This window comes from Taudactylus pleione, unplaced genomic scaffold (genome assembly GCF_031769625.1).
Source record: "Taudactylus pleione unplaced genomic scaffold, aTauple2 ptg000484l, whole genome shotgun sequence".
NCBI lineage: Eukaryota > Metazoa > Chordata > Amphibia > Anura > Myobatrachidae > Taudactylus > Taudactylus pleione.
Genome location: NW_028284886.1, coordinates 6,559,419 through 6,584,056, shown reverse-complemented (window position 1 = coordinate 6,584,056; position 24,638 = coordinate 6,559,419). Strand labels below are relative to the sequence as shown.

Genomic DNA, 24,638 nt, shown 5'->3' with positions numbered 1-24,638 from the left:
ACAGCTGAAAAAGGGCCATGGCCTCATGGGGGAAGGGCCAGGGAAGAGATAGGGGAGGCCAGAAGATGCTGGGGATAAAAGAAGAGGAAGCTACAAGGGAGAATGATAATGAACAAAAATATTGACAGGCCCAAACAGCACCCCCTGCAATGTGGTGCCCTGTGCCATGGCACTGGTCACACCACCCCAGTTACGGCCCTGGGTCTCAAAGCACGTTTATGCTGTACGCATGTTTTCCAGAACTTGAACCCAAACAATGAAGACTTCAAAAGAAGCCTCCTATTCTGTTCTTCCATTATCTCTCTCATGTACACTTTACTTAGCCTAACATGTTACTGTGGTTGATCGCTTTCTCTTTTTTTATTTATTTTATTTATTTTTTTAAATAGGCCTACTGTAAAAGGTATGCTGGTGTATTTCTAGATCATTTGAATTGTCCCACTACAGTAACAGGCACACTATGGGCCATGTGAAGCAATGGAAGCACTGTATGTACTAAGATCACACTATCCTTTCTCTATGAAATCCCCTTGAAGAAAACCGCAGACTAATACATTTCCAGTTACCCAGAATCAACCTACTTGCTGCAGTTTATTGTAACATCTTTGGGTAGAATCCTCCTCTTCAGCATCCCCTGCTTGGGGTGGTCGCCTCTTCCACGGAACAAGCCTGGGGGCTCAACTTTGAAGTTCCCGATGCGCTCTCGGTGATGGTCCATGATGCAGTAACCAAACTCCTCTAGAAGCTTCTCATTCTCTTCCTTTAGTTTCTGTCACAATAACAACGGGTACATCAGATACATAAAACATAACCGCATAGTTACATGTATGAGGTTTTCAGGTCTGCAAAACCTACTTGGAGTGATTTGAGGAATTCAGCCGCTCTGTGATTTGTGTTAAGGGATAACATCAACCACAAACCAAGCTGGAGTTCCAAAGAAAAAAACAAAACAAAACTTTTACCTTCCGATCTGAGAAGGAGCCAAGGTATGAGGTGTGAAACGCACCACACCGCCCCTCTAGTCCATTCACTATATTAAATACCCTCTCCTGTGTCAAGGTGGTCTGGGGGGACATGCACTAAGCCTTGGAGAGAGAAAGTACCAACCAATCAGCTCCTGTCACTTTGTCAGTTTTTGAAAAATGGTAGTTAGGAGCTGATTGGTTGGTACTTTATCTCCAGCCACTCTCTCTCTCCCTTCAAGACTTAGTACATCTACCCACTCTAAAGGGGGGTATCCACTAGAAGATAAAGTTGAACGATAATGATAAAATCGTTCGATAATCGTTTGATAATCGTTTGAACATAGTTTGCAAATCGTGCAGTAATTGTTTCTAACGATGTACAATGCGCGCTCCCGCTGGTCGTTTGATCGTCTCCTCCATCGACTGAACATGCAGGTCAATTTCACTTGATTGCTTACAAATCGTTTACACATCGTTTACACATCGTTCACGCTGAACGATCAAACGATGAACCACTGTCTGCCCACTATAGCTGAAAGCTCTCAATCAGATTAAAACAACATAGTTTATTGTTAGATCTTTTGCAAATTGTTCAGAGTGGAAGATCATATTTCAAGGGAAACTTCAAGGGAAAATCGTTAAGAGGTTGGACAGGGATAAAATCGTCTAGTGGATGCCCCCCATAAAAAAGGCCAGATGACTCAGAACAGATTTTTCCCCAAAACACTTTAAATATGATATTTTGCACAATCCGCCCTACATGAGGATGTCCCAGTTGGATAGGGCATGTGTTACTTTTACCTAACCTGTGAGGGTGATTTCTGTTCTAATCCTGCTCTAACTCTGTACAACCAGACCAGGAACGGCACGAAACGCACCAGAAACTGCACAAAACATGTTGGGAATATGACAGAGGAGCATGGTCTCCATTACTTTTCAATAAATAAAAATCACTTCTCTCATCTCTATAAGACATGTGTATACTTATCTTACAATAGGGGGGTTAAAATAAGCAATTTAGATTAACCACCAAGTTCTAAGCAGCAGACATTACACACGACTAGTCTATAGCCAAGCGCAGGCACATTCCCTCTATTTTTTAGCATCAGGATAAGGAGATTTGGATTACCTCCTAGTGCCTGCAGCTAGCAATCGCCACACCTCCTATTGCCTGCAGCTAGCAATCGCCACACCTCCTAGTGCCTGCAGCTATCGCCACACCTCCTAGTGCCTGCAGCTATCGCCACACCTCCTAGTGCCTGCAGCTATCGCCACACCTCCTAGTGCCTGCAGCTATCGCCACACCTCCTAGTGCCTGCAGCTAGCAATCGCCACACCTCCTAGTGCCTGCAGCTAGCAATCGCCACACCTCCTAGTGCCTGCAGCTAGCAATCGCCACACCTCCTAGTGCCTGCAGCTAGCAATCTCCACACCTCCTAGTGCCTGCAGCTAGCAATCTCCACATTTCCTAGTTACTGCAGCTAGCGATCTCCACACCTCCTAGTGCCTGCAGCTAGCAATCTCCACATTTCCTAGTTACTGCAGCTAGCGATCTCCACACCTCCTAGTGCCTGCAGCTAGCAATCTCCACACAAATCTGGGAGCACAGAGACAAAGTTAACTGGCCATCTGTTGCAGAGGGAACCCGCTGTGCACGAGCGCAATACCCTGAGAGCGCGGCGACACATTACTTACCGCATAATGGTATACTTGTACCTAGCAGGTACTTTTTTCTTCTCAGGTGGACTGTATATTTGGACGGGGGGTTTGGGCAGCATTATCCTGCAATGTCACATTGATTCCTCCCCCCCCCCCCCCTCCAGGACTGATACATCTCCACAACTTACCTTTTTTTCTTAGACCATGTGAACAAGGGAACACGGCTCACTTTTCACCAAGGCATTTGTACTCTGTTCCTGAGGCTGAATCAGGCCCTTCATTTTGACATGACATCAGGTCATCTTATACACGCACATTCCGCAGCACATATCCTAACCCACTGCTCCATGCTCCTTCCTTACCATCTACCCCTCTGTGTCGCCCCTGTCAGGCCCTCCCCTTTAGAATGTAAGCTCTCCCGAGCAGGGCCCTCATCCCTCATGTGCGTCTCCTATCCTTCCTTATAGTATCATTTACTCCTAACTCCCCAATTGGCACCCAACATTTGGTTGCTGAGGCCCTGCTGCTTGTGTTATGCAGCTAAGCTATGTTTATAAAGCATATCCTTGTCCTGCATTGTTTTGTATTACTATTAACTGTTTTTCTTGTGTGCTCACTTATGTACTGTGTAAGCAGTGGCGGATCCAGGGGGATTGGAGCGATCTCCCCCCTAGAACAGTTTGTCCGACCATTATCATCTCTCTCCTCTGCATCATTAAGTTCAGAGGAGAGAGATGATAATGGCTGGGCTGTGCTGTGATCGGAGCTCACGGCGTCTCCCAGTCAGGGGGATGTGTCAGTGGATAGGCTGCCACCTGATCTGGGAGCCGGGGAGGAAGCGATCACAGCCGGCTCCTCACACCCTGTGATCAGCTGTGTGGTCTAAATAGGCCACACGCTGATCACTGCTAAAAACAAACAAAAAAAAAAAAACAACTTACCTCTGTCCAGGGACTGAAGATCTGGGCTCCGGTGATTGTCCTCCCTCCAGTCAGCTGGTCCCCCGGCTCCTAAACTGTGACCCTGGTCAGCTGCTGCATTAAACAGCTGACCGGGTCACAGTGCAGGAAGGGAGAGCAGCTGACCGAAGCCCGGAGGGAGAACATCACCGGAACAGCGGAGGCAAGTGAAAGTAAAGGGGGGGTTTGCTGCGAGGGGGGGGTCACCCCAAAGGGGGGGTCGCGGGGGGGGGGTTTGCAGGGGGGAGGGGGTTGCCGCGAGGGGGGACGGAATTAATTAACTCGCCCCCCCTAATACAACAGTCTAGATCCGCCCCTGTGTGTAAAGCGCTGCGGAATCTTTGTGGCGCCATATAAATAAAGGATAATAATAATAATATGACAAGCAGCAGCGTGTTTTTCTTTGCTTTTGTATGATCACTCCTATATTTAACTGATACTTATCTGACATACAATTTCTGGGGAATTCTCATTGCGCCGCGGACCTGTAATCACTGCGCTGAAATTATTTCAACAGGGTATATCAGTGTCCAAGGCACGAAAACAGATACCCAATGCACATATTCACTCCCGAGAACTTACAGAGGGTACGCTCACTCCCTGCAGGAATACTGGTCACACAGGAAGCAGCATCTGCCCTATGTTATTACCAAAGGAGACCCTATATTTTAGTTTCTCAGATTTCCATCATTCCCTAGTATCCAAACTATTGTTCATTTCCTCTTATACACGAGTATTATTGACAGAGATCAAAGTTATATGAGACATAATTGAGCAATTCTGCATATTCACCACAGGTGGAATTAACTGCCTATGAAGAAACAGGTCTCTTGACACCAATGTGTATGTATTTCTATCCCTGAAGGGAATCCATAATATACCGCTGATTGTACGGTCTAATTTTGTGTTGCTACGATCCCTGACGGGCTGTCTTCATTTCATTTTTCTTACCCGTCTAGAAGAGATAACCTACAATTGTAAGCGGATGCAATGATATTTGATATATGTTTTTCTCGGGAGGCAATCGGGAAGCAGACTGCCTAAATACCGGCTACCGGCTTCCAGACTGTCTTATCCCGGCAGGGGTGAAATGCCGGGCGTCTAGATGTAGACGCCTGCATTTCCCCGACGCCCGGAGACCGGCGCCCGGCATCACGATCGTAGTGATGCCGGGCGCCGCGAGCGGACAGCCGCGGGGTGGGGTGGGGGGTTAGGTTTAGGGCTCCCGGGGGGGACTTGGGGTTAGGCACCCCCCCGAGAGGGTTAGGCTAGGGGGAGGGAGGGTTAGGGTTAGGCACCCCCGGGGGGGGGACTTAGGGTTAGGCACCCCCCCGGGGGACTTAGGTTTAGGCAGCGGGGAAGGGGGGGATTAGGGTTAGGCACTTGGTGGGGAAGTTAAGGTTAGGCACCCCTAAGGAGGGTTAGGGTTAGGGGGGTTAGGTTGGTGGATACTTACCTATCCACGATCGGGATTTCCAGCGGTGTCGGGCTTCCGCTGCGTCGCACTCTGCTCCTGTCGGGCTGCCGCTGACGGGAATCGAAGCGCCGGCCATGCGGCCGATGGTATTTCATACCAATTCCGTTTTTCTCTGACACGAGCTTATGTATGTTGTATGCGGTTGTGCTCAGCACTGACTGACACGGAAATGTACAGTGCTAGCTGCCAGACTGATCATTGTAATCCGGACTGAGTGATATTGTATGTTTATATTGCTTCAGGCTATGACCCACATTAAGTTTGAGTGGACTTGCGATACTTTTTCGCCTTCCGGACTTTTCGCCTACATCGCGTGTTTTGCTGAAAAGTATCGCCCGCGTGCCCGCTTATCCCCATATTCAGTTTGAAAGTACGCGAAAACGGGACCCGGCGAAACTTAAACAAGCGGAAAGTACTGTCAGATTTGGGGAAATCAGCCTGACACCCCCCAAAAGATGCTCTGACATGGGGGTTCACTATGGTACCCCCCCCCGATTTGGCTTGCTGAAGGTATTTGGTGTTTTTAAATGGGCTCAAGCCCCTGCAATGAAAAAAACCACCTGGGGAATATTTGGGGACCCCCCCAGAGTCAAGTTCACTAGTTTTTAACTTTGTCCCCCTACATTTTTTTTATTTTATTTTTTGGGGTGTCCTTAAGTGTTATTTTTTTATTTTTTGACACAGTTTACCTTTGGGGGACTGTCTGAAGGCTGCACGGAGTTCCCGCAACGTTGCACCCCAAAACCCCAATTCTGCACTTTTTTCCGCCTGCTATTCATAGGCGAAACTTTTTCACCTATTACATTGCATTGACTTTCTGCCTAGGCGGAAAGTCTTTCAAATTCAATACGGTGATACTTTTCCGCCTGGCGAAATGACGTCATCGGCGAAAAGTTTCCACCAAAAACACGCGAAAACGGCTTTTCGCCTCAAATTGAATACAGGCCTATCTGTGATACATAAATTATAAGTTATGAAAACACTACACTGTTGATCTATAGACTTATTACTGACCACAGATATTTTGAATATTTTCAATTTTGGTGTATTGTATATCTATGTCTGATTCAGAATGCTGAACATTTTAATATATTTATTAAGTGAAGTTTTTAAAAAATGTTTTTCGGAAGAGTGCCCCCAACAAAACGAGAGTCCCTTTCCTTCTCCTTTTTGGCAATTCAGTTTACTCTCAAGGGTGCACCCCCATAAGTTGCGATTCTAAATGAGCATTTGAGCAGTATTATATATTTGTTTCATTTTGGGGTAAATTACCTCCATCATACTTTTACAGTAAGTGAACATCACTATCCTGTGCTCAGGTTTCTGCTATTCCCAACTTCCACCTTTTTGTAGTGATCTCCACACAAAAGTAAGTGCAGGTTCATCATCAGCCATAATAATAGTCTTACTGATCATTGGGGACTCCAATTAGTTAAGCGCAGACACATTTCTTTCATTTACTATTTACTAAAGAGATTTGGATAGTCTTTGTGTCCGCAACTAGCAGGCCTGGCTCTAGGGGTGTTCGACCAGTGCGGTCGAACAAGGGGCGCCACCCATAGAGGGCACACCCCTCCCCAACATCCTGATTTCAGCGGGACAGTACTGTCCCGCTGTTCCACCCGTGGGCCAAAGTGGCCCGCGGGTGGTGAAATTGGGAGGTTGGGGACCCCGGAGTCTGAACGGATGCTGCGTACATGCGCGCAGTATCCAATTAGTGATGGGAGAGGGCTGGGGGAAGCCCAGCTAGTGAGGCTCCCCCCCCAGCCTGATGCTATTTGGAGGCATGCCATGCAGGCACACCTCCAAATAATGTCACAGGGGCGTGGCCTATGGTAATTAGACCACACCCCCATTTGAGGGTGCACTTTGAAGAGCTGGCACAGGGTGCTCAGACATCTTAAGCGTCGGAAACCGGCGGGGGTGCCGGCATCGGAAAGTGCACACACACTTGCCAATGCTGGCAGCGACGGAGGCCATGGTGCATTCAGCAGCGTGGCCCTCGCTAATGATATCCCCCATTGGACCAGCATGCAGGGCCGATTGAGGATGTTGCCGATGAGGCATGGGAGCGCGCATAGTCAGCGACATAGCGGGTACATACTAGATCAGGGGTAGTCAACCTTGGTCCTCGAGAGCTACCAACAGTGCAGGTTTCCCAGGTCTCCTCACAGAATCACAAGTGTAATAATTAGCTCCACCTGTGGATCTTTTCAAATGGGTTCATGAGTAATGAATACACCTGTGCACCTGCTGGGTAATCTGTAAAACGTGAACTGTCAGCAGCTCTTGAGGACAGAGGTTGGCTACCCCTGCACTAGACAATGTGCCCGATATGTTGTCCAATCCGGCGGATCAGAGCGACCCACCATCTAGTGTGTGCCCAGCATAAGAGTACACAATTAAGGATGTTGACAGTAACTATTAGGAAGATCAAATCTTCAAGAGAAGAGAAGTGAAGGTGTTGTCCAAAGCAACCAATCCCGTTATAGTCATCACTATATATAAAACTTGCTAGATAAATGATATTTAGAAGCTAATTGATTGCTATAGAAAATATATCTCCAGTTGTCCTCTTTGTCCAGGTTTGATAAATCTTCCCCTGTATTTACCAACTGCAGTTTTGGAATCTATGGATTGGCATTTTAGAAATGGAACTGTCAAACCCTGTTCAGCTTTACAGTAATCAGTCCAAACACATTCAGAAACATAAAAGCGATTTTTGTTCCAATTCACAAACAGGTAATCAGCACCTCAGAGCAGGCAAATAATGGGGCTCTGATTATTCGGACCCCATAAGGAGTTTAAATGTAATATAAGTTAAAGCCACTATAAAACTCCAACTTCAGTTTAGCCTTGAAGTTTCCAACAAAATCTTAAAACAAAAATACTAAACTTTGGGACTGCATGATACCAATCACGGACAATTTTCTGTGATCAACCCTAGGAGAGAAATAAAAAGTTTTCCATTTGAATTTGTCGGGGAGGCCGGTCTCAATTAGGGATGTGCGTCGGGCCATTTTTGCTGGATTTGGTTTAGATTCGTCGTCCGGCTTTGGATTTGCCAAACCTGCCATGACTGGTTTTGGATTTGGATTTTTTTACAAAAATTAAAAAAAAAGAAAAAAAAAATCACAATTATGCCTTTTTTGTTCCTAGAGTATTATTAACCCAAACAACATTAATTTACAGTCAATTTAGATCACCTCACAGCTCACAATATTGTTTTCACCATTATTGGCCAAAGGCTGTAGTGACAGTCAGACACTGCAATTTAAAGCACATCTATGAAACATTGCCACTTACTACTGAGTCACAGTTACCTGTGTGTTATGGACACACAGAGGGCTAAGGGCCTGATTAAGAGCCGGACGCTATTTGCGCTCGTTCGTTCAGGAAAAAGGGGTGGCTATTCAAATGAACCGTTCGCTCTTTGCGGTCTGTTCACGCCTCTAGGTCTGAACGAGCAGACAAAACATGCGGTCGTTTTTTGGAAAACTACGCCCCCTGGCCGCTCGCATCCTACGTCATGTCCGCTATTTATTAGATTAATAGAGTACATCGACCAGCGTATGAACTGCTCGCTATTCTTGTGGTTGTTTTTTCCTACCGCAATCTTGCGAGCAGTTCTGACTATAAAATAACCCAGTGACGTGGTCAATGACGCTGCTGTATTAATTATGCACACCCATAAAACGCCCGTTTTGACCTTTAAGCACGCCTGCGTTCGGATCTCCACTCCCCGTTTTCAAGCACTTTCCCCTGTTACCACCCACATACGCCTCCTCCTGTCACTCAAAATAGCAGGCATTTACTATTTAGCGAACAAACGATTTTCGGCCGCACTGACTGGTTCGCGCATGCGTATTACGATCTGTACGCATGCGCAGTTGTGCAAACATCGCTCGGAACGAACGAGCGGCTGCTTACGAGCGGCTCTGAATCAGGCCCAAGGAGTCACGGTGTTTATCACACAGAGGGTTATTGCCCAAAGAGTCACGGTTGCTTGGATACACAGTGGGGTACAGCACCAAAAAATATATATTTTTCTTTTTAAACTAACTTTCTTGAAAGTTTTTACTTTTTTCAACGTTTTTTTTGTACACAGTCACTTGTGAGTTTCGACACTTTAATCAGCAGTGTATAGCGCAGCATACATCATTGTGCCCACTATACACAGTCACTTTGCCAGCACAGCCACTTGTAAAGGTGCCAACACACTACGTGATGTGCTCACGATGCAATATCGTGAGCAATTTCCCTTGAACTCTCCCCGGCAGCTACATGGAAGCTGCACAATGTGTCACAAGATCCATCATGCATGATCTAAAGATTTGCCGATCTTTAGATCGTGAAGGATAGCAGACAGATGCTTGCACGAATAAGGGATATCCGTTATGCATGCATCTGTCTGTAAAAAAAATAAACACAGATGTACGGACGGAATCAGTGAGACCCGTCCATGCTGCTGTGTTTAAAAATGCAAACCCGTGTAAAAAAAACAACAAAAAAAACCTGTGACCCCTCCCTCAAAAGAGCAACCAGCCTCGGGCTTTAGTGACCCAGTTCAGGTAGTACAAAATCCGGGGGACAAATGACGTAGGGGTCCCCCGTACTTTGAGAAACCAGCACTGGGCTCGGATCCAGTCCTGGTTCTGGAAATACAGGGGGAAAAAAAATGTATAGGGTCCCCCTATATTATCCAGAACCAGACTTTTTCTAGTGGGGGGCTAATGCCAGCGCCAGGGGAGCCCTTTCACCGGGCCCCCCAGCCAAAGCATTAACCCTGACTGCTAGTCAGCCCAGGTTGGGGAACCCTGGGGAGCTGGGGACCCCCCCCAATAAAGGGGTCCCCCTTTCCAGGGCAACCCTTTCCTAGGCTGATAGCCCGGGACTATCATCACCACCCCGGGCGGTGGGTGGCGGGTCGATAGTGTAAGTGTAGTTATTAAAAAAGAAGAGTATAAACATTGTCTTTACAGTAGAACTGCAGGTCCCAGCAAGCTTCCCCCACATGCTGGTACTTTGAGAACCACAAGTACCAGCATGCGGGGCATTAAGGGCCCGCTGGTACTTGTAAAGAAAGGTTTAAATAAATACACACACACCGTGATAGTAAAGTTTTAATACATACATACTCACCTACATTACCTGGACTGGTCCACTTCCCCCTGTAGTAAACACGACCACGCAACAACCACGATGGTTGTTACCTCCCGAATGAAGTGGCAGATATCTACTGCTGTGCCTCCATGTTAAATCCTAGGGATCCTTCATATTTGTGGGTAACCCCCAAAAAAGGTATTTGGGGGAAATGTCCCACAAATCTTGTTTACTAAATATGCCCATGTCTTTTTCTTTTGGGAACACTGTCCTTGTGAACCTATGCACGTGGTACGCTGTTGCTGTCCACTGCAGTCCCAACAGGATATAAATTACTAAAACGACATAGTTGGAGCTAGCGATGTTCCAGAGGTGAATCATCTGTCTCCGGCTCATTAGGGCATGTCGTGTGCATATTGGTGGATGTACGATGACTCACTCTAGCTAAGGCCTATTCCTGTGCACTTGCAACAGGGCCGGCTCAACCCACTCAGCAAAGCATGCAAAGCAGGGAGGCGCCGGGCAGGAGAGGCTCCGCTAGCCTGCCGATTTCCACTGTTACTGCCGGCTGCCGCTGCACCTGTCTAATTATATGAAGGTAGCAGCGCCGCACCGGGTCTCCTGAAGCACGGCTCTTCAGCCTTAGTCCACCGCTGCGGTTGCAGATTCCCCAGGCCAGAGTACGGCAATGTACTATGGTTAGGTCTCGAACGAGGTGCTGTAAAGGAGCTCTGATGTCACAACCTCGTGACCTGCGGCAAAGGGGGAGGGGTAAGGTTCAGAAACTGTCCCCTTACGGGCTCTCTTCGCCCATCCATGCTTCTGGCAAAGTGGCTCGCTTCGATCGCCAAAGGGTTATATTCCTCCTCTATGCCCATGTGGATGGTAACGCTGGCAGCTGACGGTCCCCGCCGCAGCAGTCACGTGGTTGTGACGTCAGAGGTTCATTCTCCAACTAGAATCTAGCAACAACCGTGAGTAGACTGTGGCATAAAGTGGGGGCAATAGAATTGTGTGTATAAGGGGCACTACTACTGTGGGCATTGTGTATAAGCAGGGCTGGATTATAGCCGGGGCGGTCGTCCAGGGGCCCCCACACCGTGGCCCACTCCCGATCACAGCCGGCAGGCCCAGCTGCATAAATCACTGCACTGAGTGACAGCAGCAGAGGATGGAAGCCCCGCCCCCACACCGACAGAATGCCGCCATTCGCGGGTGTATTAAAAGGGGGCGGGGCCTATTGCAGTGAAGTGCCTGCCCCCATTAGAAGCCTACCCTGCTACTTGTTGCTGTAAATAGAGGTAGGAAAATATGTACAGTATGTGCTTCTGACTGTCCATTCCTCCTCTCTCTCTAACTTGCTCATGACATCTCTCTATCGCATATCTCTCATCTATCCATCTCATCTATCTCGATCTCTATCTCACTGGAATGCTTTGTCCCAATAGGTAACTCCATATTCAGGTGGCGTTACCCCATAGAAGCTTATGGGCTTCTTTTCAGGACTCTCCCCCTTGGGAGGGATCCAATAGGATCCCTTCCATCACTCCCCGAGGCCTTCTGCGCATGCGCAGAAGGATGCCAGAAGGACTTCTGGGTGTTAAACCCAGAAGTTCCTCTGTCCGGAACCATCGCAAAAAGACAGCTCTTATCGGAAGAACATCTCGCGGTAATCAACTGCGGTATGTACCCGAAGACAGCTTAATATACCTACATCTCACTCCCTTCCCTCTCTCTGCCTTCCTCCCTCTCTCTAAGTCCCCACTCAAAATCCTGCATTTGCTCCCATCAGTGTGCTAGATCATGTACGTTATGCTGCTGGGAGTCGGTTCGGACATGAAGTAGGGAGTCGGAATTGCGGACATGTAGTAGTATACTGCGATCTTTGCCGGTCAGTGGAGAGTTCGGAGACAAGGGGTATAGTAGTCGTCGTGTGGGGCCGTAGCAAATTTTATCGATGGGGCTCCCACAACTTAGTTGCCCCAGGGCCCCCACAAGCCTTAATCCGGGCTTGTGTATAAGGGGCACTACTACTGTGGGCATTGTGTATAAGGGGCACTAATACTGTGAGGTGTGTATAAAAAGCACTACTGTCGCATTATGTCTATAAGGGGCACTACTATGTGTTGTAACATTAATAAGGGGCACTACTATGTGGTGTAATGTGAATCAGGGGCACTAAGGGCCTGATTCAGACCCGGACGCCATTTGCGGACGGTCGTTCAAAAAAAGGGTCCGGCTATTTAAATTGTGCGCTCGCTCATTGCGGTTTGTTGACGCCTCTATGTCTGAGCGAGCGAACGAAAAACGCGCTCGCTATTTTCTAAAGATGCCCCATTGCCGTTCGCATCACACGTCATCTCCGGTATTTGATTAATCGGGTACATCGAAAGGCACCTGAACTGCTCGCAGTGCTTGTGGTAGGTTTTTCCTACCGCAATCACTGCGAGCAGTTCAGGCTAAGAAACAGCCAAGTGACGTGGTCGATGACGCTCCTTTGCTTATTATGCACTTTTTACCGTTAGGCACGCCTGCGTTCGGATCTCCACTCCCCGTTTTCAAGCACCTTCCCCTGTTACCACCCACAAACGGTACATTCTGTCAAATTAGCAGTCCCTCGCTGTTTAGCGAGCGCTCGATTTCCGACCGCAATGACTGGTTTTTCGCATGCGCATTACGGCCCATACGCAGTTGTGCGAACATCGCTCAGAGCGAACGAGCGGCCGCTTACCAACGGCTCTGAATCAGGCCCCAAGTGCGGTGTAATGTGAATAGGATCGTGCTGCTGTATGGCGAAATTTGAATTGGGGGTACAGTCTTGTCATGCCCCCTTCCTTGTGAGTCCCCACAGCCCTATTTGCGGCACGCACTGTCCCTTAATAGAATATGGGAGGGAGGGAGCAAATGTATAGTTTGCAGGGGAGCACCGAACACCCTAGCACCGTCCCTACTTGCAAAGAATGAGTGAAGTAAGTTCAGCAAAGAGATGGGGGCTGCAAACCCTCATTAGTATTACCACAAGCTAAGCGAGATTGCAGCATCTCAAATAGAATTTCTGTAAGAGCAGTCTTATTTGCTCTTTGATTCCAGTCATTGAGCTGATAGCTATGCATTATGGCAGATGGAGCCAGCAGGACGTGTGATTTTTACTTGCCAATCAGTCTCCTCATTAGGTTTTACTTTGGATGCTGCAAAAACTTTGGCCACAGAGACTGTTCATAGCAACGGCCCTTTTCTGAGCAATGATAGGATTTGTTTCCATGAAATATGACAATCTCTCTGCACAGGAGGCCCCATGACGCTGGTTTATTTGTATTAAAGTCCTGTATGTGTCCCGGGGTAGTCACTTTGGAGCTGCAGGATGGATTTCAGAGAGATTTCTACTTCTGTTGGGAGCACTTTCCTATCCTGCTGCGTGTTGCTCACAGCTGGAGCCCGGTCCTTGCCGCCATAAGCGTTGTGTACTGTAGTGTATGGGATAAGCATGGTTGTATGTGAACTACCACTTTTTACTTTAGCTGCTTCTGAAACGAGCCCTGACCTGGTGAAAAGGTGAAGGAAACGGGAAATCCTAAAGATGCATACACAACGATTTTTTGAACAATCAGTAAACGATATCCATTATAGTTCATCGTTGAAGAAATTGTTCACTTTCTAAGTTAAAAGGATGAACGATCATCGTTCATGCGCGTTCACGTTTGTAGTTCAGTCAGACTGACCAACTCAACGATTTTCATTAAGGGAATATGCAAAAATAGTTTGTAGTTCCAAAAAATCGTTCATTACATTTAGTAAATGAACGATTTTAGTAGACGATTTTCATTCATTTTTCCTTGAAAACATGACCGAAAATAGTTTAATAAAATCTTTCATTTACAAAATCTTTGTGTGTGTATGCACCTTTAAACATAAGGACATCTCACCAACAAGAGGCAATTGCTAGACTAAACAAAACAGTCATCTTCTGCATGCACAATAGTGACATCATTGGTTGTACAGTAAGGACTCGTAGGTGATGTCAGATAAAAATAAATAAAGACGACTGAGGAGATGGCTGAGCAGACAGAGCACAGCCAGATGACCCTCTGAGTGTTCTCAGCATCCACAGAGGGATAGCAACACTGTCTACCAGACACACTGCAGTGCTACACACAGTTAAGAAATTAAAATCTGAGCTTAGATTTCCTTGTTTACAATTCCATTTTGCTTGTGTTTAATATATACGATGTGATTTCCTCAGGCGCTGTATGTAACAGACCACTAACTTGCTCTTCTTGTGACGTATGGAAACTCTAGCATGCACTCTCCATAGGTTTGTAACCCCACTCTCCCACTTGCCAGAGTAGGGAGTTCATAGAGGAAATATATGCACCGAAGCAATCTTGGGCTTAATATGTTCAAGCTACCAGATGTAGATTTCCATTATCCGGGAGATGAGGTGCATTAAATAAAATCAAATCAGAACCAACCTCATTGAGAAGCGATCAGAATAAAGTATGGTCCCCGAATAATTCCCATTTCATATTCATTTGTAGTATGCATCTGTGTGTAAATGTATGCTCTGTGATGTATTATGGTTCTAACTGGCTTGAGAGAAAATTAGTTCAAGAATAAGAATCCCTACATAGAAGGTGATTTAGCATATACCCTACCCTGAGTAGTCAATACCCCATTTGGCACATATAGACCTCCTCTAACTATTTCACAAGGGAAAGGTCTGTGGGTTGAAAAAAATAAGATTTAAAAAGGTCATTGGGGATCAATCTTACTACTTCAGCTTGTCCCAGTAACAGAATATAAGAAATGTGAGCTGCTATGTTTATGTATATTGCTGCGGGACAGTAAAATATATCTATCTATCTATATATATATATATATATATATATATATATTTATATTATCACACAAACTAGGCACTCACATGCTTTCACGGTCATTCCCATCTAGCCAGTCCCTACACTGATTCTCAGATAAATGAACTTGATCTGCCACCTTTGGCTCAAGCTGCATACATTTTAAACATGAAACTGGGTCCTGCCTTAAAGAGACAGAACCGCACCCAGGGCTATCAGTTAATAAGCACCTGGAAAAAGAAAAAAAAAAAAAAGAAAAAAAAATTGTGGTCACACTTGCTATGACACCCTGTTTTTCAAATGTAAGACAAACATTTTTTTTTTCCCCCAGGTGCTTATTAACTGATAGCCCTGGGTGTGGTCCTGTCTCTTAAGGGGGACTGGCCAGATGGGAATGACCGTGAAGCGGTGGTCAGCTTAACAAATTATTGCAATATTTTGGAACCAACATTTCCTATGTTCAAAGGAGTTGCAGTTTGAAAAAAGCATGTGAGTGCCGAATTTGTATGATATTTTTTATGTAGCTGGTGTAGTCACATGCCAAGGGCACCGCTGATGGTTGAGTGCCGTGGATTAAGCCTGTCGTGTGTATAATATATATATATATATATATATAGATAGATAGATAGATAGATATATATATTTTTTTTTTTCTTTTTTTTTTTCATCACTTTAAACTAACATTATGTCTGTGTTCTTAAAGATAGTTTGGGTATTATAGATGCAACATAACTGAAATGCAGGGAATGGTTTGTTTTACAAAAATTCTGTCTAAATTAAATGTGACTAGCGAATCCCTGTGACTAGGATCCCTCTCGCAACCCAGAGATAGCAGGAGCAAACGCCATCTGAAGTCAAGCTCCGAAAATATGGTATTTTTGGAGCTTGGTGAATTTAGATACCCAAACTAGTGTATAGGGACAGCGGGCGAAATCGGGAGAAAAAGCATAAGGATATAACATATCTCCCGCATTAGCTTTATGGTGAATGGCCCCAATTCTTAATTTATACAAAAGTAGGTGAAAATGTAAGCTTAAGACAGAGGTATCAACCCACCTAGAGAGGACAAGTGGATGTGTTGCCCCTACCAACCAGAGTCTAGCAATCATTTATCTAGTACATTCTATAAAATGATAGCTACAATTTGATTGGTTGCTATGGGCAACACCACCATTTGTTAGATAAATCTCCACCTTAAACCCCTATTGCCCAAATACAGTACATATGTCCTCTCCAGTGACGTAACTAGGGTAGTTGGAGCCCAGGGCAAGTAAAAAAATGGGGCCCCCCCAAATGTGAGTGCGCCGAAGGTGCACGCCGGAAAAGTGGGCGTGGTAACGTCACAGGGGGCGTGGTCACTGGAAAATGGGAGCATGTCAATGTGACACCACCGTTTCTCACCACTCTGGGAAAATTCCTTTCCATATGCACAATATTGCCCGCAGTAGTAGTGCCCCTCTTGCAATGCCCACTGTAGTAGTGCCTCTTATGCAATGCCCCCTGTAGTAGTGCCCCTTATACAGTGCTCCAGTAATGCACCCATATACAGTGCCCCTTATACAGTGCTGCTAGTAGCGGCCCCCTATGCAGTGCCCCCCAGTAGTGGTCCCCCCTATGCAGTGCCTCCAGTAGTGCCCCTTGTATAGTGCCCCCAGTAATTGTCCCCCCTATGCAGTTACCCCAGTAGTGGTTCCCCCTACACAATGCCCCGAGTAGTGGTCCCCCCTATGTTGTGCCTCCAGTAATAGCCCCCCTATGCAGTGCCTCTTATATAGTGCCCCCAGTAGTAGTCCCCACTATGCAGTGCCCCCAGTAGAGCCCCCCCTATGTTGTGCCTCCAGTAATAGCCCCCCTATGCAGTGCCTCTTATATCGTGCCCCCAGTAGTAGTCCCCCCCTATACAGTGCCCCCTGTGGTGGTCCCTCTTATACAGTGCCCCCAGTAGTGGCACCCCCTATGCACTGCCAGTGCCCCTTACATATATAGGACACAAAAAAAAACACACACACAAACACTTGACTGAATCTCCGCTCCTGCCGTAGCTCCATCCGCCTGGCCCGCTCTGCACTATAGGAGAGACATCATGACATCTCTCCCATCACCCACTGCAGGAGCCAGAAAGGCGGATCTCATGAGCCAGCTCCAGCACGGCTCTGGCAGTGGGTGCAGCAGCCAATGAGTGTGTCTGTCTGACTCTCATTGGCTGCTGACACACACACTGCCGCTGTGTAGTACTACCCGATGCCGGATGTGGTGTGTTCGTTACTGTGTAGTGCGCTCGGCACTGCACTGACTTTAAATCAGTGTCCTGGTCCGACAGCACCCAGGGCACGTGCCCTGCTCGACCCCCCCTCTAGATACACCACTGGTCCTCTCCAATAATTACATCCCACCTACAGTATGTCTTCCATACTTGCCGACAAACTGGCTGCCTCTTCCGGGAGGAGGCAGCCAGCTCGGCACTGCAGTGGGGAGGGGGAGGGGGCGTGACCCATTTTGGGGGCGGAACAGGGGGCATGTCCACGTCATAGCGCCCCCGCCCCACAACGCATATATTATCGGCATTGTGTAGCCGGGTGCAGGGCCACGATGACGCAATTCAGCGCAAATCGCGTCATCAGCTCCCTCAATCCAGTCACTTTGACCAGGTAAGTGGTGACGCCGGCGGTGGGGAGCGGACGCAAGCGGGGGGTAGGGTGCAGGCGGGCTGTGCCGGCCGGGAGACTTGCCCCCTCTTCCGTGGGGTCGGGAGCGACACTCGATTTTCGGGAGGCTCCCGACCATTTCGGGAGGGTAGGCAAGTATGATGTTTTCTGATAGGTGGGATAAATTTTAAAAACTTTGTTAACTGTCCTTCAAGTGCCGTTACTTTTTTAATAAAATCTTACGGGTAGAAGTAATAAAACATAACCACCTCCGCATGTTTGCATTTACTTATTGCAGCTAAAAGATCGCACAATCGACACTGCCCCGTTGGCCAATTTATGCACATAGTTTCTCAATGAATCATAGGAAGGGCAATCTAACTCTCTTAAATAAAATGCCCGAGGAACAATCTCACTCTTAATCACCTTGTGTTGTGGGTGAAGCTTCTCCGACAGTCTACATTAAACATCCCATTTTAACGAGCAAATTGAATTTTAAATTAAGAGAAGCGAACCTCAAATTTCACTGAGCTACTCTATATAGGTCATCTCCTGCTGAGATAATGAACAAACAGAGGCACGGTTTTATTAATCAGCATCATATAATTCACTATTATTCCCTCTCTGAAACCTCTCAGATGTTATACTGTGCAACTGCATATTAGACCCATACTGACCACAGATTACACCACAATCACTTTAAAACATGTTTGTAGAAGTTTCATTAGTTTTAAATTATAAAGTGAATTCTCTAGTTAATAATATCCTTGAGCAGCAACAATGATTCTGCTAATGGTCTTTCTATATAAGAGGATGTATTATTAAGGTGGCTTATTATGGAACTAGTAGCAGAAATAAATAGTTAATTAGCGATAAGTCTATATACATTTCCAGTCTCTGCATGGAACGTAAACTGGAGGGTTACTCTCAGGAGACCACCTCTGCTTTGAACGTACCATGATCCCCTCTCACAGCTTTGGACATAGTCCCACAAGGCCATTTGTACACATTAGAAAATCATGGCAGGACACAGCGGACAGACCGTAGAATCCGGTGACAGGTGTTACTGCACATCAGTGTTTAGCAGTGCTGGCAGGAATCTGTACGAAGGCTGCCGCTATCTGCTCTGCCCGAAATCTAAGCAATTAATCAAAGGCTCTGAAACGCACAAAATCCAGGCACATTAAAACCGGGGCTCATTTATCTTCAGGAAGAAAAAGAACAAACTTTACAGTTTGTCACAAACAGAACTCTGCAATCTGGCTGGGCCAATATACAATATGTTGCACTTTATCCTTGTGTATCAAATCCCTATTTTCCTATAGATTGTAAACTTGCGAGCAGGGCCCTCTTACCTCTCTTTAGGGCCCATTTGTCATTGTATATTTGAGGTATAATCCTCGAAAACACACTTTTTCAAGGGATAACCTCAAATATTAAGTATCACCTGCGGTGATCCCTCCATTCGCCCCCGGCAGGCGCATCCCCTATAGGTTTCTTTGGGGGATGCGATGCTGACAGATTTACCAATATCCTGAATGCGATGTATTCCAGATATTGGCCCCTTCTGCTAATGCCATCCGATGATGGCGTTTACCGGATAATACATGCGGAGGATATGATCGCATATTGTAATCTCTGATCATGGGCGGTAACGTCATGCCCAGATCACATTGCAATAGCGATTATTAATAAATGGGGGCCTGTGTCTATTATTACCCAGTCTTGTTTAATTATGGTTTTGTTCCCAATTGTAAAGTGCAAAGAAATACTGTGCGCAATTGTTATATAAGTAACTTACTAAGTAAAATAAATAGATACATTTTAAAGAAAAACGGTTTGTAAACGGTCACTATTCTCCATCCTGGTTCTATCACATTTTGGGGCTGATGCAGATTTGTACACATTTTCCTTTGCGGAACGTATCTGTTTTAGCGCCGTGCATGCTCCAGAACCAAGCGTAATGAAACTATGGAGAGTCGTACGAATTTCAAGAACATCTTCAATTACATGCCTTTGAAAAAGTCCCACATAGAGGATGAAACGCGTCCGTCACACGCCCACATTCTCATCCATACATTGTAGGACCCAACATGCTTATTACTGTTTTACTTGCCTGTGTTTTGCTCCATATTGGAGATACAACAGGCATCTGTACATTGAAATTGCTTATAAAATAATACGGGGCATGGGTGAGTACCTAGACGTTGCCATTTGCTCTTATGGAGTTCCTGACACCTGACTCTTATGCACAAAGGGGAAAAATGTATATGATTGCAAGCTGCTTGACAAGTCCTGATGTATGAAGTAGCCAGGGCCGGTTCTAGATATTGTGGAGCTCAGGGCGAAAGTTCCCAGTTTGGGGGGGGGGGGCTAACCCCCAAAAAAAGAAAAAATTTTTTTTTAGACTGCGCTCCTCTCCACGTGACGAAAGTGCACACGCTTCCGGAGAGGGGGCGTGTCTTTGCGGAACACTCCCAATTCATCACACTGTGGGGCATGCCCAGCACTTAAGGAGGTGCTGAGCTTCCCCCAAGGTCTCCCCTCATGGCCAATAATTGCCATGTGCAGTAATGCGCCTTACACAGTATGTCTTACACAGTAATGCCCTTTATAACACATTATGCCACACACAGTAATGCCCTTTATAACACATTATGCCACACGCAGTAATGGCCTTTATAACACATTATGCCACACACAGTAATGGCCTTTATAACACATTATGCCACACACAGTAATGGCCTTTATAACACATTATGCCACACACAGTAATGGCCTTTATAACACATTATGCCACACACAGTAATGGCCTTTATAACACATTATGCCACACACAGTAATGGCCTTTATAACACATTATGCCACACACAGTAATGGCCTTTATAACACATTATGCCACACACAGTAATGGCCTTTATAACACATTATGCAACACACAGTAGTGGCCTTTATAACACATTATGCAACACACAGTAGTGGCCTTTATAACACATTATGCAACACACAGTAGTGGCCTTTATAGCACATTATGCAACACACAGTAGTGGCCTTTATAGCACATTATGCAACACACAGTAATGGCCTTTATAACACATTATGCAACACACAGTAATGGCCTTTATAACATTATACCACACACAGTAATGCCCTTTATAACACATCATGCCTCACACAGTAATGCCCTTTATAACACATTATGCCACACACAGTAATGCCTTTATAACACATTATGCCACACACAGTAATGCCTTTATAACACATTATGCCACACACAGTAATGCCCTTTATAACACATGCCACACACAGTAATGCCCTTTATAACACATTATGCCACACACAGTAATGGCCTTTATAACACATTATGCCACACACAGTAATGGCCTTTATAACACATTATGCCGCTGCAGGGAAGGAGTTGGGTGCCCGCTGGAAACAAATTACAGTGGGCGCCCGACAAATGGAGCCAAAATAGTATAATTTTAATACTTGTGATTTGTGTCCCACTCTGTGGCCAGCTGGTTATCGTCCACTGTCATGATGGGCCTATTTTTATCTGGAGGCCTGGAGCTCCATTTGCCCCATTGTTAGTCTGGCCCTGAGTAGATCCAGGTTTTATGTTATAGTAGTGTAAAGTAGTTAGCTATGGAAATTTGGATCAGACATCACCTGGCAATTCTACCTACTGTAAACTCAAAAACGTACATATTCCTTGACGATTAAATGGTTTCCACATTCAAACTACATTTCTTTAATTGCTAAACACACCTTTTTCCTCCTATGCTTTTCAGCCACGTGTTTATATTAAGTTGGACGTAATACAAAACTGCTCTCTGGGTTCTATAACTTGTATCCAGTGCAAAAATCATACAAAAGTTTCCCACATTTAGGGCTCTATTTATTAACATTATTTTGACAAAAATAAAGTGAAAAAGGGTGTTTTGTGTTTTCACACCCTTTTCACATTAGTTTAGTATCACCTGTAGTTATTACAGGGCAATTGGAGTAGAATTCATAAAATTCTACTCCAACCCCTAAGTAGCACTTATTTTTAGTAAAGCAGATCGCATTTCCCATAATTGTAATGGAAAAAGTGATCCGTCCAGAGTTACTAAAAATAAAATGTGAAAAATATCGGGGAAAGCCCTGTGATAATAACGCCACCTGGAGGTGGCGTTATCCAGGGTCTCCCCCGGTTACCGGACTCCTGCTACGCTCTAACGGGGAGAGCAGAGCTGGGAGTCGGTCCCAGTAATCAGCTGTGTGGTCTAAACAGACCGCAAGCAGATTACTGTAAAAAAAAAAAAAAATAGTAAAAAACCAAAATTAACTTACCTGACTCAAGGGACCGGTGATGTCTCCCCTCTGGTCAGCTGGTCTCCCATAGTGCACTGTTGCCCGGTCATCAGGTGATCGGGTCCCAGTGCAGTATGGGAGATCACCTAACCGGAGGAATGGAGAACATCACCGGAGGCCCGGAGCATGCAGGTAAGTGTAATTAAGGGAGAGGGGAGGTCGCGGGGGGGGGGTCCCCGATCGTGGGGCTTAGCACCAGGGGGCGGGGCTTAGCGCCGGGGGGTAGCTGCGGTGACCGGTCAGCGCTTGCGCGGGCACTTAGTCACTGTATTTTTTGCGAAAATACCGTGATAAGGCTCCGAAGGGGATTAGAAGGGACAGAGCTTTATCGCAAGCTCTGTCCCTGCAAGGGATTTGTAGTAAATCCCTGTGATAATGCCTGAATTCGTTATCACACTACAATCTGCATTCAATATGTGGATTATAGTAAATAGAGTCCTTAGACACATGAAATCTGCCCAGGTTTACCTAATTCTGTGTGAAACGCTGCCCTCTCGGAGGCCCGATACGTTGTATTAGTGCTGGATTATACAAATAAGTCATTTAGAGCAAGTGCCTCATTGGAGGCATGCGGCACATGGTAAGTATACAGCAGCAGCAAAAAGAGGTCACTGATTTTTTTTTTAGATAACACTACCAGAGTAACCAATGTTACCAGCACATTGTGTAGCCTGAACTATATGCCTTTGCTCCTTATTATTGTATGTTACCAGTTTGTCTTCTTTACTCCGGTTTTTCTTCTCCTCCATTATCCCCTTGTAGTAAGTAAACATTTCAGTAAAGTCACACTTGGCCAAGTCTGTAATCATCATCCGCTCTTCAAGAGTCATTTCCTAGAAGACAGATCAAGGAATAAAAAATAATGACATTACATTGCAGGAACCCAGGTTTCCAAATCGAACAACAGCGTCTATTTTAGAACATTTCTTTCAGGGCTCCCATCACGAATTTCGCTAACTATTCTTCTGGTGATGGCAAATTATGTGACGACCTCGTCCCTTACAGAGACTTCAATAAACTTCTCTGAACTTTAAAACTAAAAAAAATAAATAAAAAAAAAACCTTGAAAGAGCTTTTCAGGAAGATCGCGACAGTAACACCTACAGTATGCGCGGCGCAGAAGAGGGCGGGCGCTGCTGTGCATGAGTGCTATAACATTGACTAATGTCCAGCTGTAAATGAGCTACAAAGCACTTATATAGTTGGCTACATAGGGGATGTAGTCATGTGACCGACTGCCGCAATCCTGACAGTGGAATGCCGGCTAGGGATCTATGATAGGCTTCAAAATACTGACGCCTATCATAATCCCGACACTGGAATGCCGAGGACGACATCCCGAATGAAGGCAAGTCCGGGGCGCCCTTAGCGTTCGCTGCGGAAGGGGGGGGGGGGGGGGGGAGGGTTAGGATTAGGGAGTCTAGTGGGGGTTAGGGTTAGTTTTTTTTGGCGGAGATTAGGGTTAGGCACCCCTAGGGAGGAGGGTTCAGGGAGCGGTAAGAGGTGGGGGGGTTAGGCACCCCCGAGGGTAGGTTAGGGATAGGCACTGGGGGAGGGGGGGGTGTGAGGGTAAGGCACCAGCCACCGGCATTTCAATCCAATTCCCTACATAGATCTATACTAATATAATAAGAAGGGTTGGTTATGGGATCATTGCAGTCAGCATCCCGACATTCTCCTGCATAACAGTGGATGGAGGCCATCACCTTTAGGATCTGCTCATCAGCAACGTGCAGGGTTCTAAGGACTAGTGGAGAGTTTATCTCAACATTTGTTGACTGTGATCATACAGAACAATACATGATATGCAGCAGAACCTATGCCTGCCAGGCTGCCACTTAGATATGCTGCATCCCCGCACTGGGATGTAGTCAGGAAGCCGACGGTCTAAATGCCGACCGCCGACTTCCCCACTGTGAAATCCCGGCAAGGACGCCTGTAATTAGACCTACGCCGGAAGACCGACGCCCGGCATACCGAACGAATGTAAGGCGGGCGCGGACAGCCTTTGGGGGGGGGGGAGGGGAGGGTTAGGCTTTAGGGCTCCTGGGGGAATTAGAGTTAGGCACCCCTTTGGGAGGGTTAGGTTAGGGGAAGGGGGGGTAGGGTTTGGCAACCCCAGGGGGAGGCTAGGATTAGGCATCCCCCTGGGAGACTTAGGTTTAGGCTGCGGGGGAGGGGGGGGGTTAGGTTTAGGCACTTGGGGGGGGAGGTTAGGGTTAGGCACCCCTAAGGGAGGGTTAGGCTTCCCCCCTGGGAGACTTAGGTTTAGGCTGCGGGGGAGGGGGGGGGGTTAGGTTTGGGCACTTGGGGGGGTTTAGGGTTAGCCACCCCTAAGGGAGGGTTAGGGTAGGGAGTAGAGTTAGCAGTACTTACCTTATTAGCGTTTGGGATCTTCACCTCTGCCGAGCTTCCGCTTTCGAGATTTGAACCATGCGACCGGCGGTAATACCTACTACACCCCCTGCACTGTCTCCCCTCAGATAACCAGGTGTGGGTCAATAACAGGTATATTGTTTGTCCATGAAACCATTGTGCTCCTGCCAGGGAGTAAGGTTGTTCTCTAACTCTTTGTGCAGATATGAAGAAGTGGTATGTCCATTGACGTGGGGGAGAGAGGG

The 24,638-nt window shown here is 46.4% G+C and overlaps 1 protein-coding gene across 1 annotated transcript in view; it reads right to left on the bottom strand.

Annotated features, from left to right (window-relative positions):
* Positions 1-577: 577 nt before the first annotated feature.
* The window catches only part of LOC148502775 (uncharacterized), an 88,281-nt gene continuing 64,220 nt past the window's right edge, over positions 578-24,638 (bottom strand). The window contains exons 9-10 of the mRNA XM_088449403.1: positions 22,728-22,850; positions 578-769 (exon numbers count right to left, since the gene is read on the bottom strand). Coding sequence (XP_088305529.1) covers positions 578-769; positions 22,728-22,850 — 315 coding nt within the window. The remainder of the gene's footprint in view (positions 770-22,727; positions 22,851-24,638) is intronic.